The sequence below is a fragment of the Brachyistius frenatus genome, unplaced genomic scaffold, assembly GCF_029030835.1.
Source record: "Brachyistius frenatus isolate BFR_SWC_R1_liver_20210118 unplaced genomic scaffold, ASM2903083v1 Contig_23, whole genome shotgun sequence".
NCBI classification, from domain to species: Eukaryota; Metazoa; Chordata; class Actinopteri; family Embiotocidae; genus Brachyistius; species Brachyistius frenatus.
In genome coordinates this window covers 4,905,359-4,920,320 of record NW_027210622.1, presented here as the reverse complement: position 1 = coordinate 4,920,320, position 14,962 = coordinate 4,905,359, and the positions used below count along the sequence as shown (strand labels likewise).

The window sequence follows — 14,962 nt, the reverse complement described above, 5'->3', positions numbered from 1 at the left end:
AAAACGCTCGCTTGGCTGTTTTTTTTTCACCCATGCTTACGTTTATCTTTATATATAATTATTCTCTCTTTTGAACCACAGTCTTGACAGGAAGCTAAAAACAACCAGTCAGCTTGTTTTGACATGCAGGGCTGCACGTAACTTTGAGATTCCTGAGTTGTGCACATCAGTTCCTATGTGAGCCTCTGCACACTTTTCCACAGCACCCTGCTGTCTCTGGTCAGATCTGTGGAGAAATATACTAGGGATGGGTCACGAATTTCGAATATTCAAATAGTCGTTTTAATCTCCAAGATCGATTAGTACAGCCAACTTTTATTCTTCCTTATTTCTCTTCTTTTTTTTTTACCGGCGCCTAGTTGTAATGCGTTACTCCCGTCAGAAGGCGGCGGTAATGCGCTTAAAAGCTGCCTGCCAGCCACATTAAAAACATGGGAAGAAAAGCGGGGGATATTCAAAAAAAAAAAAAAAAGGTTCAGAGCAAATTTCAAATAGTAGTTTTGCTTGAAATACACATCCCTAAAATGTACATGTATCTCTTTAGAACTGGGGGTGCAGCCGTACATGAAGGTCTGGATGACCCAATGTACATTGAAGGAAAGAAGGATCCAAACAGCCTTTTTTTTTTTTTTTTTTTTTTATCCTGAGAAGTTTATACTGAATGAAAAGGGCAGCTACATTTACTGTAATGAAAAACTTTTTTTTTTTTCCAACAGTTTTCTCTAAGGTGTACTTGCGGGAAATACTGAGCAAAACTTTTTTTTGAACATTTTCTAGGTCTTCTCAACTGCAGACAAGAGAAACAAAAACTGCCCAAGCTTAAATCAAAAAAAAAAAAAAAGAGAGAAACTTTCTGTCCTAAACACACATTGATCTTTTTCTTCTTTCTCTCCAAAGGATCGATTTGTTTCGGTTCTTTAAAAGTGGTGCCTTGCACTTTAACCGTTTATACTGTTGCAATGTTTAGAGAACAAAGATAAACGACATGTGCAGCCAGATTATACATCTAGCTCTTGGTCTTCTCTCTATCCTCCTTTTTGCCTTACCTACTTTGTGACATTTTGTCTCCTAAAGTTGTGTATCCCTCCTTGTGTCCTGCACACTTGCAATGGCAGCTTCTTTTTGTACAGCCTCTTGTAGTTTTCATGATTTGTTCAAGCCTCTGATCTGATTCTTGTTTGTGGCACTTCACTTATTTGGATTTTTCATTTGCCTGTCTGCCAGAGTTTCCTTTTGTACTCCTCAGTGTTTTCGTATCGGGGACTTTGTGTACCCATCACATGGAGTACTGTTTGCCTCAGTTCAGTAGATGGGCTGCAGAAAATCTGCTGCTTAATGCATTCTTTTGTAACTCCCACAAAAGACCCAACATACAGTAATTAATAGTGAAGTTGACTTAAAAAAAAAAGGGTTGACTGTGTTGCTGGTATGAGTGAATCACAGCCCAAGACTATATCAAACGATTAAGTTAAAACAGGAATTCATTTGCTGAGGTGGCTTTCTGATTTACCTCACTGCCAGAGCGTTGATGACCTGCAGCTGTAACAGCAGGAATCCACCTGAGAAATGTGTAACTTAGCTGATGTAGATGCCTGCGTGTGTGTGTGTGTGTGTGTGTGTGTGTGTGTGTGCGTGCGTGCGTGCGTGCGTGTGCGTATTTGTCCAGAAGGTGTTTTTTTTCAATCTGTCTTTTTTCTGACTTTCTTTCATCTTTTTGAAGCCATTTAAGTGACACAAGGTCAGAATGATCTCACAACTAATTTGTCTTCCATTTAAAAGACACAAATGAACATTTTAAGGAAGAAATACGTTTACATCTTTCAGAGGAGCCCTCAGTCTTCTCCCATGCTCTTCTCATATGACCTCAAATATCTAAAGAATATACTATTCTGTCAGAAAAAAGACATGTGAAGGAAGGAAAAGTGCAAAACATGTCAGATATTTCCTGCTGACCAAGCACAGTGCCATGCTTTGCAATTTCGCTATCTCTCTCTTCTCGCAAACACATGTGAATTAAAAATCACGAGTCCTCTCAGCTGCAGGCTTATATTTAGCTCCTCTCTACGAACTGTCACTCATTTTCTCCATCACATTTTTTTGTCGTTGTTGCCTCTGTGTGTCATAAATATTTCTGTTTGTTTCCTGTTTTTAACACCAGCTCCTTCCCGCTCGTCTCTCCATGTCACTTTGTAGTGGCTTTGTTGTTTCTTTATCTCATTCACAGCCTGCTCTCATCCTTCTGTTTGACTCTCCCAAAGCTAAACCTGCTGGTAGGATAGTGTTAGGCACCAAAGTCTCATGACTCCCAACAGTTAGAGTTGTCAAGTGTGACTGTGACATGAAGTTATATTTTGGGCAATTAAAAATGAAAGGTGAAAAAAAAAACATCAGGTGCTATTCACCATATATGATGCACAGTGTAAGACAGTGTTTTTGCGGTTGTTGTTTCAGGTTGTGCTCAACCCTGTCTTAACTTCACATTTCATTTAATTTCACATGCACATGTACAGAATATGTAAAAAGCCTCTATTGTGGAAAGACCAAAACACATTTCTGATATGTTTACATTGATCAGTTTTTGTTTGCCGTAATAATTCCTCATATTCCCATATTTCTGTGACGTGGTGAGACACTCACTTTCCTCATTCTGTGCACATTCTGTGGATTTTAGCCAAAGTTGATATGAGGCTTCAGTAGCGTAACTGTCCTTTTAGTTTTAACTTCACCAAGGAAACTGCAGTAAAGGAACAGCACACAAAGAGACAATCTCTTAATGAAAGGACTGTAATGTTAGAACATTCAGAATTGATTTCCCTGACTTGGCAAAACTTGGGTAGTACTACTTGGTTAGAGTTCGGAAAAGATTCCAGTTTGAGTTCAAATAAGTAATTTTACATTGGTGACGTCAGTGGCACTGGCGGGATTTCATTTCAATGTAGGCACACGATTTACCTGCCGACTAGGTAGATACATTTTTACTAGTGCTATTTACTATGTCGTGTACTTAATGCCGTCATAATATAACTAATATAGTTTTTCTCTTCCCAAGTGTAATTGGAGATAAAAAAAAAAAAAAATGTAAATAACCAAAAATAAGACAGGATCTGCTGTTGTCACAATTTGATTTTCAAGAATGGATGTTAAAAAAAAAAATCCTTTAGAAAACGTACGAACAGTGTGTACAGGATTACGGCTGTTTGTGCCAGTCGATAACACTGCGTCCGTCATCGACGTTACCTAATGTACGTTATGTAAGTTCATCACATTACATCATGAACATAAATTACTTACAAGAAATCCATGCTTACTTTTGTCTTACCTTGAACTCAAAAACTTCCTGTGTTTGTTCCATCCAACCAAAACATGACACTGAGACGGTATCCTCTCATGGATTAGTGTGTGTGTATAACCTGCTTTAGCTGCAATTTTGAGGCTGAAGTGGTGTTGCTGCATTAGATTTCATTATATAATCTGCACAAATTGGTGTTCCTATTCCTTTTTTCCACTCCTTTTATGGCTTTCCTAGCATGAGTTCTCATGTCGTTCCCTACGTGAAGAAACAGTTTGTCTCATAAATGGTATTTAATAGCAGCTGTCGTCCCCTGTTAACCTTATCAGTCAGTGCAGGCTGGTGACTGAATGGTAGAGGTATACAGCCGTTAAATATATGGTTAGTTAGTTTTCTGTTGTTCACGCTTCTGCAGTGAACAACCTACTTTTTAAGGGAACAGTTACAAAAAAACTGAAGGGATAATCCTCCCATATCTCTCTGGACCAGCTCCTGCATTGTGAATTATTCTTCATATTGAATTTTCTATGATAATTTGAGCATAGTGTAGTTGCCGCTGTACGGCCTGTATTTTTATTTATGCAGTCGTAATTATGAATGTTGCTGTTGAATAATGTTTTGTTGTTCTAGAAATTGGAATTCTCCGTATGTAAAATGTGATTTGGCACAGCTCAGGCTGAGATGTCCCCTGGGCTCTCACCTTACCCTCTCACATGCTCCTGGTCAAATAGATGCTTTGTTTGGCTGCCTCTCTCAATTGATTCACTCTTTTCTTCAAGTTTCCGTTTTCTCTCTTGTGTGAAGGCAGTCAGACTATTGTGTAAGCAGCAGGTATTCTGGAGGAAATGTGCTGATTACATGGCTCATGGTGAAAATGACCTTTTAAAATGCAACAAACATTTAGCTGAGACTGTGACTGATGACAAGACATTGTGTGGTAGATAAATGGCTTTTACTGAAACAGCACTATAATTGGTGTTATAACAGGTGTATAGTTAGCCTATTATTAAAGAGCGGTTCTTTAAGAGGTTCAGTGTTGACAGAAATGTATTCCCTTTCTTAAAGAGGCAAAGCCTCTCTTAGTTTAGAGTTTTAGATGCAGTCTTAACTATTTTCTCTCATGCATTTTGTTCAGCAGCTCTCGGTTTGAGATTTTGCTCTGCAGTTACCTCAAAGCTTCAGTATTTTTTCATTTTTCAGATCATTGTTTTTGTTTTTAAGACCCACAACTTTATGACCTGATTCAGTCTCACAGCTTTCATCACTGTCATCTTCAGTCACAGCAGGCAGCTGCTTTTTTAGTGAAAAGAAGCTGATAAACTAGTTGACAATCTTAGTATTACAAGACCCAAATCCCCTGCATGAATGTACGGGTCTGGGCACAGGATAGTTTTTAGTTGTTGCAACTTAATAGGCGTAGACATCACATTATGTTGTGTGCTGAACCTCTGCCACTGTCTGAACTACATAAACGGCATCACGCTGGTCACGGATTGTAGTGCCCTTCAGAGTGGCTGAACAAACCTTCATTTGAACAATGTTTGGACTTAAGTGAGTAAATATTTAACGCAGGTGTTGGTGAAGAGCAAAACCAAGGGACTGAATATTTCTACAGGTGGCTGAAAATTCCTAATGAAAGCTAATGTTGCTCCATGGCTGCTGAGTGTGTAAATAAACAATTCTTTACTGACTCATCCACTCAATAACTTTATGTGTTAATATTGTGCAAAGAATCAATCAAAGACCCCATGCAGTAAAAACAAGTTTTTAGCTTTGTTAACATATCCATGTGGTGTTTTTTTTATATGCCTGAAGACATATCATAAGCAAAATAAACAGTCAATACCATGGTTTTACGTGATTTTGAGTTGAGTAAGTATATAATCATCTTGTGATCCCTGAAATGTATCTTGCAAGCATTCTTTCCCTCAACTGGAAACATTAGACACTGATCTTGGAAGTGGATTTTTTTTTTCTGATAATACAACCGTAGCAGATCGCTTTATATCATGAAAAATGCCATTTCCAGCACTGACAGCCAACATACAGTAGCTCAAGTCTTTGTGCCACCACCTTGCTTTCTATCAATTCCCCTCCTCCTCGTCCTGTTCCTTCTCCAGCTCCATCCCTCCATTTTTCACTCACTTCGATTCCGGCTGTGCAGGGACAGCCCCGAGCCCATCTCACACATCAGCTGTCAGGCCAGGATTTGTCACTTGCATGGGGAGGCTGGAAGAGTGAGATATCTCACCGCCTGAACATCTTGACTTGGAATTTATGCTGATGATGACTCCTATTGCCCTCCAGCGATCCTTCTGTTGCCTCTTCGCTGGAGCATACACTCTTCTAACATCGGCGTGATTATGATCTTGCTATGGTCTACTGTCTCTCTTTCTTTCTGTTCAAAAGACTTCTGGGTCACAATTATCTCAAAGACATTTTGCCAACTTTCTGTCTCCCTTAGTTTCTGCTGCTCAGCAAGGTTTACGGTCACAACAGGGCAGAAGATAAAGAAAAGTCAGAGATGAATTATTTTGATCTCCATGAAGTTTTGTCCCCATTTGAGGAGATTTTAGGGAACACTATTGTATAAATCTTTATTATATTTTACCCTTTTGTCCTGTAGTGCTCTGAACTCACTCTGTTTCTCTAAGGAAGTACATACAGTATATGGCAACAACCAGAGTTGAATTGAAGATTTAGTTTGACATTTTAAGAAATACCCTTGTTTGCATTCTTTCTGAGATTTAGACGAGACGGCTGACTCATGTCTGTCTGGTGAATATGAAGCCATTAATCAAGTAGCTTAGTTTTGCATCAAGACTGGAATCGGGGAAACAAATAACCTGGGTCTGTCTCTAGGAAACAAGATCCACCTTCCACCACCTCTAAAGTTCAACCAACATGTTGTTTCTTGTGTGTTAATCAAAAACTGAAGTGTTAGCTATGTTGCATCTGTCCCCAGCCTTTATGGGAAGCTAAACTGATCTGATACTGGCTGTATTAACAAAGATATGAGACAGTTATCAACCTTCTCATCTTACTCTTGGAAAACTGTCTTATCTGGAGGTTGAAAATGCCCAGAAAAGTTCACAAGGTCACAATGAGTTGGTGTCTTTGTCTCTTTCTCTCTTTTTTTTCACTCTGTCTCAGAATCTTACAGCCAGATATGGGAAAAAAGTCCAAGTACAAGACCACGGTGAAGAAAAAGACTCTCAATCCTGAATTCAATGAGGTACGACTGTCATTCTTCTACCGAGCAGTGTAAAGCCTTAAAGTTTGTCACCTCCTGCATGCGCTCGCAGCATCAGAGAATGTACTAAATAAGGAATTCCTTTCAATCTTTAATTTATGAGTCATTGATATAAATATGCTCTTGTGTGCACCACCTGTACAGGAGTTTTCATATGAACTACCCTTTGACCAGCTGGCGAAGAAAACCTTGGAGATCTCTGTATGGGACTACGACTTGGGAATGAGCAACGACTTCATAGGTAGGCTAAGAAACACTGAAGTGTGGAGGGGAGGAGTGGAGAGGAGAGCAGCAGCAGCAAAGAATAGGACTGTGGCAGACTGTTTAAATAAATGAAAGCGGAGCAATTGAAGAAAACATAAAAACCAGGCCGAGCGTGGGTGGAGAGGAGTTTAAAAAAAAAAAAAGGCAGGGAGATGAGGAGCAATTATGAGACTTGAGAGGAATGACTGAGCGAGCAAAGAAGAGTCTGAGTGGAGCAGGAAACGGAGGGGAAACATAAAAAGGGAAGACGTTTTTTCTCTGGATCTACATCTTTCATGGTCCTGGCGCATCATATGGCTGCAGCTTCATCAGACTGCTAAACAGCTTTGGCATGGCCTGGTGTGTATATCATGGCAATGGAGCGCATGGGAGCTTAAGGAGTGATAGAGAACTAGTGGGGAGGCACAGTGAGAATGGATTACCACCCAGTGAGCTTGAAGGCCCCTAGATCAAAGCATTTAAATTTGTCTAATGTGTGTGTGAACATGTGTGTGTGTGTGAGGCACTGGGTGGGTGGGTATGTTGGAGAGAGACACCCGCTGTTTAGATAAGCCCAGTGAGTTATTAGCCCTGCTGGGAGGAAAGGCCATCAGTCTAACATACAACCTCAGATAACAGCCCTTCCCCTGACCATTATCATTACAGGTTTAGCTACAGCTGCCTGCCAGTTATGTTAATTGGGGCTTGGAGAAAAATGACAGAGACAAGAGAAGAATGAAAGAAAACGAGATGATAAAGAGGCCGAGCGAGCGCAATCCCAGTGCAATGGTGAATAGAGAGAGTGAGAGAAATAACAAGCACGCTAATAGGCTTGGTAGAATATATAGTGGTTGTCAAATGGTAAAAGGTGAGATGTTATAGATACATGGAGGAGAAAACTGAACTATGAGGAGCAAATCTGAGGGCTCAAGTGCACAAAAAACCTCAGGCAATAAATCAAGTGGATAATTTGAAGAAGCAACCAGGACATAAGGAGACACAGGAAACTTCATCTTCACCAGAAATCAAATCTAAACCTCTGACTTTGAGTTAGATGTGCTATGTTTTACATTCACATTGCCTCTGTCATCTTACAGGAAAACTGTGAAACCTTACAGAAAGCATAACACAACTCCAAAAAGCTACTATCAAACCCGAGAGACATTATTAATACCACAGCTGTTTTTAAGTTTTTAGATCAAAGAGCCTCAAGTCAATTGAGACTGGGGCTGCCACAATGATGAAGTTTTTGCTGGCAATTCATTGTCATTCAAGTAATTGTAAATAACAATTTAATTGTCTTTTATGATTCATTTTATGGTACTATTTAAGTGTAAGCCTAATCATAGATTAATAACACATATACACCTGATAAAGACAAAGAGCCATTTATTGGAATTGAATATTAGAACCTATAACTTTATTGAAGCCAAAATGTGGCCACAGTGGTGCTGTGGTGTTAGGTTTTGCAACTATATCAATGATGTTTATGTCAACAGATGTGCACTGACGTGATGTCATTAAAAGAGCACCAGTGAATCCTCTAAATATGGAAAATGATGTGGAAAGAGTGATGGGAATATCACGTTTCTGTTAGTTTCATCCAGCTGTTTCTATACAGATGGATGTTTATGCAAAGTGATCTATTAAAATAATTGGTAAAAATGATTTGTAATTTATGTAGTAATTGTGACATGCCTAATCGAGACGAGATCAAATCAAGTCTCAAGAAGCGATGAGCTGATTCAGTAAATGAGTATCAGCACCAACACTCACCTGAAGCAGATCAGGGATCAGCCAGTCAATACAATTTCTTTATTAATGACATAATACAAGTTATGTGTATTTATTTAGTCACAGTCCACAGGTCCGCTGGCTCTGTTTTTAGTGTCAGCCTCATATTACATTACATATAAAATGATTTCAATTAGTTCCATTTAAATCTTTATACCTTAATGCAGGAAACTGATATCAAAACTGGGACTCAGAGTTGAAGTAGATTTGGTATCAGCAGAGAATCAAGTCATGCCTGAAGCGAAGCAAGACAATTTCAAGTCAAATCTCTTGAGTCAAAAGTTTCTATTCATGTCTCACAGGCAAGTCACAAATCTTTGTTAGACAATTGCAACTAATTGTCTCCCAGGTCTGCTGATCATTTAATTGGCGCTTCATCTGTACCGGTTGTGTTCACAGCGTTAAGTGTTAATAGAGTTTTTTTATGTACACAGATGAGACCATGACCTTTGAATTCATAAGTCTGATAATTAATGTGGGTATGCAAGATGTGCCCGTGTCGAAAAATTGTTGTCTGCAGCCCCCCTAAAGGATGGGAAAGTTGTGGGAAGAGGAAGAGGGAGATGCAGATGCTCAGCAGTGACGTTGTTTGATGCATTTTGACTTCTTCAGATCTATGGCTCTTAGATGCTCGGTTGACCACACCCACGGATTTATCTGCCGGTTGGGTTAAGCACAGAGAGAACAGGGTTAAACCTGTGCCCGTGTTGGTTCACACCTGCTTAACAGCTTGTGTGTCAGCCTCACCTCTATCTGTGTCATGGCCTGTTGCTCCTGCCCTTCATCCTTCTTCCGTCGCCCGACGAGTGTCAGGATGGCTGACTATTCATTTGTCAGTTGCAGCCCGCAGGCTCAAGGAGCGCTCCATCGATCTCCGTTCGGAGATGGTGGGAGTGCTGTGGGGTCAGAGGGGTGGAGGTTGATAAAGTGTCATGCGTGATTATCCTATCGAAACTCTGTCAACAGGTTTAGGTCTGCTCTACAAGTAGCGTATCTGTGTTTGGGAGGATAGCTAAGGAGGATCCGGGCTATGAAACACTGAAAGGCTGCTCCTATCCCCCCAGTGGCACAGTCTCAGGCAGGGTTCAATGCCGAGCTCAGATAAGTTGCAGATCAACAATCAAGCCTCGCGGCTGTCATTTTCCAAGGCTCTGTTCGAATTCAGCATTGCCAAAATACTGTTAAAAACCGCACGCTCCATTAACTGAGCAATCACAGCCAAGGGAATGGCTTTGTAATAACCTCGATGTATCAACCGCCTGCATTTCTCTGTCTTACAGTCTGACTCTCCTCCAACGCCTCCATCACCTCCACTCACTTTCACCTGACTCATATCCTGTTTCTCTGCATATTTACTCCCTGCACCCAGCACATCCAGCACCTGTGTTCTTTTAATAAATCATTCTTCATTTGAAATTCTATTGCTTGCAATTCTCCAGATACCTTTCAATTTCTCCTTCTCTCTGCCTGGAGGAATTCGTCTCCCACGTCTGTTTGTCTGTCAAATAATCTTTATTGGCATGGATGTTGTTATATAGTACCTTAGTGCCTGAGCTCAATTACATATTATTAAATATTGGATTTTAACAAGAAAACAAAATGACTTATGTGTCTTTTTCTGAAAAGCCTCCAGTTGTGGAGACTTATTTTGCTCAAATATATTAAGGGCAGTTTTGAGGTATTTTACATTTAATACCATTCTGCGTTTATACTTCACAATATTTCTGAGAGAAATATTTTGTTCCACTACATTTATCTGACAACTGTGACTACTTGCTATTTTTCAGGTAAATAATTATATGAAAATGACTGTTTAGTGTCCTCTTTGGTGCCTTGTAACATTCCAGGGAGAGTCGTAAGCAGCTCTACCAAAGACAGCTGTCCCTCTTAATGTTTCAGATGGTTTATTCCGTCCGTCCATCCATCCATCCATCCATCCATCCATCCATCCATCCATCCATCGTCCTGAACAGGTACCGGCTGGGTAAATCCTGGACAGCTCGCCAATCCAGGGCTAAACATATCCAATATTTTACAAAGAAAAATGAAAAAGAGAAAAGTAAAAAAAAAGAAAGATACACATGTGAAAGGGAATAATCTCTAGAGGTTTGGAACCACTTGCTTAAAACACAAAGCTATATATAAAGTAGTAGGTAAAATAAACTTTCCAGCTACAACAGTGCACTGCTACACATGCTTGGATTCATCAGTATAAACATTTTGTAATATTTTGTAAGCAATAGAGATATACCATTGACACAGAAAGTAGGAGAATAACTGAACTGTACCACATTGCACAGTTCAGTTATTCACCGCAGAGCAGAGCCCAACCCTCTCAAACAAGTAATATGGAATAATTGAATAATCAGGCGCTGAACAGATGTGATTGGGTCAGGCCCGATTTGTTAGGTTGTGTATTAAAACTGAACTGTGTTTGGACATTTAAGAATGTAAAATATGTCATAAATTTATCCTTGTCTGCACATTAACAAGAGGCGTACTTATAGCTGTTCACTTGGGATCGGATCATCCGGGACAGATTTAATACCAGATATGAACGGGCTTTCTGTCTCCTTTTGTCACCCATCCTTCTCACCAACTAACAATTTCCCATCACTTCTTGACTCTCCTCCGTTTCTGCTTTTCCCTTTGTGGTTGCAGGTGGAGTGGAGCTGGGCATCAATGCAAGCGGACAGAGACTCAAACACTGGTTCGAGTGTCTCAAAAACAAAGGGAAGAAAGTCGAGTACTGGCATACGCTCACACAGCAAGGAGCCCCGAGCAGTGACAAACCGGACTAGATTATACAAGACATTCATGCATACAAGCACACACACAGACATATATGAACTACCACACACACACACACACACACACACACACACACACACACACACACACACACACACACACACACACACACACACACACACACACACACATTTATGTCATTGAACGATAGTTGATAACAAGTTCAAGTAACGAGTCCAAGTAAAGCAGTAATAAGAGCAAAGAATAAAAAATGCAATAATAATATTGTTAAAAGTAAAAATTTGTCATATAATGCCAGTAAATACAGCACAAAGTATTAGTATGATATTTAAATATTCATACTAATATTAGTGATAAGGTGTAATCTGAATCCATTTTTTTTCAAGGTGAACCAAATTGTGACAATGTCCTCATTAAAGTGGTGGCGTAACAAAACAATACTCACAAAATTGTGCTTTAGACCTTACTGTATTGTGGAAGTGGCTCATATTCATTCAAATTTACACTTGATGAAGAGATTTGAGATTAATGTACTCAAAATTCATTCAGTGGAAGTGCCCAACAGTATGTGCACCCTTTGACCCTGTAAACACCTGACATCAAGAGCCAATGTGATCCTTCCTTGAGTGTTCGGATCACAAGTGGTTTGCTTAAAGTTCAGGAATTAATGCACCCAGGATGCACTGAGATCCGATTGGCTCAGGCCACATTCAAGGGTGGTCTGGGACGCATGTGGCCACAGTTTTTTAGCAGTGTTATTTTTCCTCCATTCAATATTTCATCTTTTCCCCTCTTTCGTGCAGCCCCAATTGTTGATCTACCTGCAAACTTTTGCAAAGAAGCATCTGTTATGTGATTTAAAACACAGGCTGCTACTCAAGGCTTCAAACAATTAAGTAATCATACCTGAACCGAGAGGGTCCTGACAGTTCACCTTGAGAATTACAAACTCACTGAACTGTGTTCAGACATCTGCAAACGTGAAATACATCAGAAATTTCTAACAGACGGCTGATCAATGTCTGTTGCTAAAACTCATCTCCTTCCGTTTCTGTTTGTGTTCTTGTGCTCATTTACTTGAATATTTTTGTGTAATACGTGTCTATCTGCATGTAGAGAAGGGAAGTGAGATCCAATCACTCGAGACGCATGATGATCCCAGATGTGAAAAGACATCTTAAAGCTGGCCACTTGTGATCCGGTCACTCCAGGACGGATCAGGATCGATTGAAAATACCAGGTGTAAACAGGGTCTGTGACTCATAATGTGGTACATAGTTACAGGGGTGGGGGTGTTATTGACGGGTCATGATAGGTCTCTATTTTAGTGGCTGTCGTTCTGATGCAAAACAACACACCATATTATAAAGCACAAAATGATCCATTTGGTGGATTTGTACCTTTACCTTTTCAGTGTTCTTATGTCTTCTCATTGTCTTTTGAGTGACAGTGGTTGTCTATCCACCTTCCTATCAGACAGTCATGTGTCAGCAGATGTGTGTGTGAGCGTTTGTGTGTCTGTGTGTGTGTGCATGAGGGCTATGAGAAAATGAGTGCCTACATTTTCTGTCTGTGCAGTGTTTGTTTATCTGTACTCACATCACGCCCCATTCAAAGTGTCTCCACCCAACTTCAGAAGCACAGAGGTGCGAAGGAATATTGAAAAAAAAATGGTCAAGAGAGGCGTACAAGAGAGAAATCCTCTGCTACCACCGCAGGCCTCAGTGGTGTGAGAGTTACTGGATGAAGGACACTGACAAACTGTCAGTCATGTGTGCCAGGGCTAGCTATGCCATCTCTCTCCTTCCACTGCCAGACAGTCACAGAGCAACTCTAAGAGAGGAATATATCTCGATAGATAACTTCTGACTTTCCAGATGAAAGGCTGAAGGTTAAGCCCCCAGCAGACAGACATTGCTTGGTGAAGTACTCCTTGTAACTTTAGTTTGTTGCGTGACAACTGGGTTCAACTGACTTTACCACAGTAACTCCTGGTCTGGTGAAAGAGAGAAACACATGAAGCAGCATGTTCTTCCATCGAATTTACACACAGATCTGTGTAAAAACATCTGCCCAATGCTTTACATGCCAAACTCTCAGTCTAAGGATCTAAAGAGAATAGAAATTGAATAAAAATTGAGGCTGAAATTAACATTAACCATCAGATGGAGTCATTGCTGTGATATATTGTCCATTAATCCCATTACTTAACACCCATCATTTAACAGGTCTTGTGCAGCATTTGTACGGTACAGTATTTTATCCTCTGGACAAGACACTAGACCACTGGGACTGTACATCCATGTCTGTCAAACACAGGATTTCCTGCTGAGGGAAATTGTGCAGTTTGTAGAAATACAGACGTAGAGAATAGAGCCCCCTCCCGCCCTCAGTGGACACACAGAGTCCAAGATACTGAGAAACTACACTAGGTCACACACATTTTAACCTACATGTTATGAGATGTTATGCATCTTGATGCACATGTCTGCATATTGATGGTGTATAAAACTTGTCGATGAATCGTCTAAATGCCTGCCACAGCATATCTAATGTCATCCCTCGGTTCATCTGTCACGACAGCCCGGTCATAAAGCTTGTCCACAAAAGCACACCCACAGTCGGTCAGTGGCCTCCGGGAGTTTTCTAACTGTTGAATCGATCTGGCTGCTCATATTCTTGGTGTCCTTCGACAACCTTGTGAATGTCTGATTGTTGACTGCAAAAAAATTGATCTTTCGGTGGTGCATTAGGCTCAGCATAAAAAGGGCTTGGACATTAAAAGCATGATACTAAACACATTTTCAGTTAGATCTTAAATGACTTTAACAAGAGGGGTTGGGAAAGGAGGGTGGGTTTATTCTGTACTTTCTCTATGCACATTAAAACTCCCAGAACGTCAGCAGTGAGATAATCAAACCAAAACAACATTATCATGTTATCCAGGCATTAGGGATGCATTTCTGGGAATACTCAGTGTGTTGTTTGTGGCTTGGATGGGTGATTGTGATCAAATAGAGTTCACATTACTGGCTGGATGGTTACTCTTTCCTGTCTCTGGATCTGTTGGTTTTGTTTACAGCCACATCATTTTCTGACTCTTGTCTATTGACCCCGCTTCGCTTATGTAATCATTTTATCTGCAATACAACTGCATGTTTAGCAGTCACCATCAGCTTGTATAATAGAGTGCAACCTTAGCTGATCATTCTGAATGGTGATGTGTTTACAGTCTCTGCCATCCATTCAGTCTCCCACCATCAGCGTGTATTTGTTTGTTTGTGAATACGATGATTCAGGGTATTTTTTCGCTCAGTTGCTATGCTTTACCAAGCGAGCTATTGCTTTAACGAACAACTTTGACACTTGTCTTCCTTAAATTGATATCAGTGGTAATGATGCAGGAGGGCTGAGATGGGAATTAGATGGGATTTCACTCTTGCAGTCCCTGTGTATTCACTGTCAATGTCAACCGCACAGTATGGCTGCCATCCTGTGGTGGGTTTGTGTAACTACTTCGCAAAATAAATCGAAGCTGTTTCAGTGGTCGTCTGTCCTCCTTTGAATGACATGTGATCCATGTTATGTGTTACTGTTCAAAAACACAAGAC

At 40.3% G+C, this 14,962-nt stretch overlaps 1 protein-coding gene across 1 annotated transcript in view; it reads left to right on the top strand.

Annotated features, from left to right (window-relative positions):
- doc2g (double C2-like domains, gamma) overlaps positions 1-14,894 on the top strand; it is a 37,170-nt gene extending 22,276 nt beyond the window's left edge. The window contains exons 9-11 of the mRNA XM_069697511.1: positions 6,443-6,524; positions 6,687-6,783; positions 11,241-14,894. Of these exons, the coding sequence (XP_069553612.1) occupies positions 6,443-6,524; positions 6,687-6,783; positions 11,241-11,380 (319 nt within the window). The 3' untranslated portion in view covers positions 11,381-14,894. The remainder of the gene's footprint in view (positions 1-6,442; positions 6,525-6,686; positions 6,784-11,240) is intronic.
- The last annotated feature ends 68 nt before the right edge of the window (positions 14,895-14,962 follow it).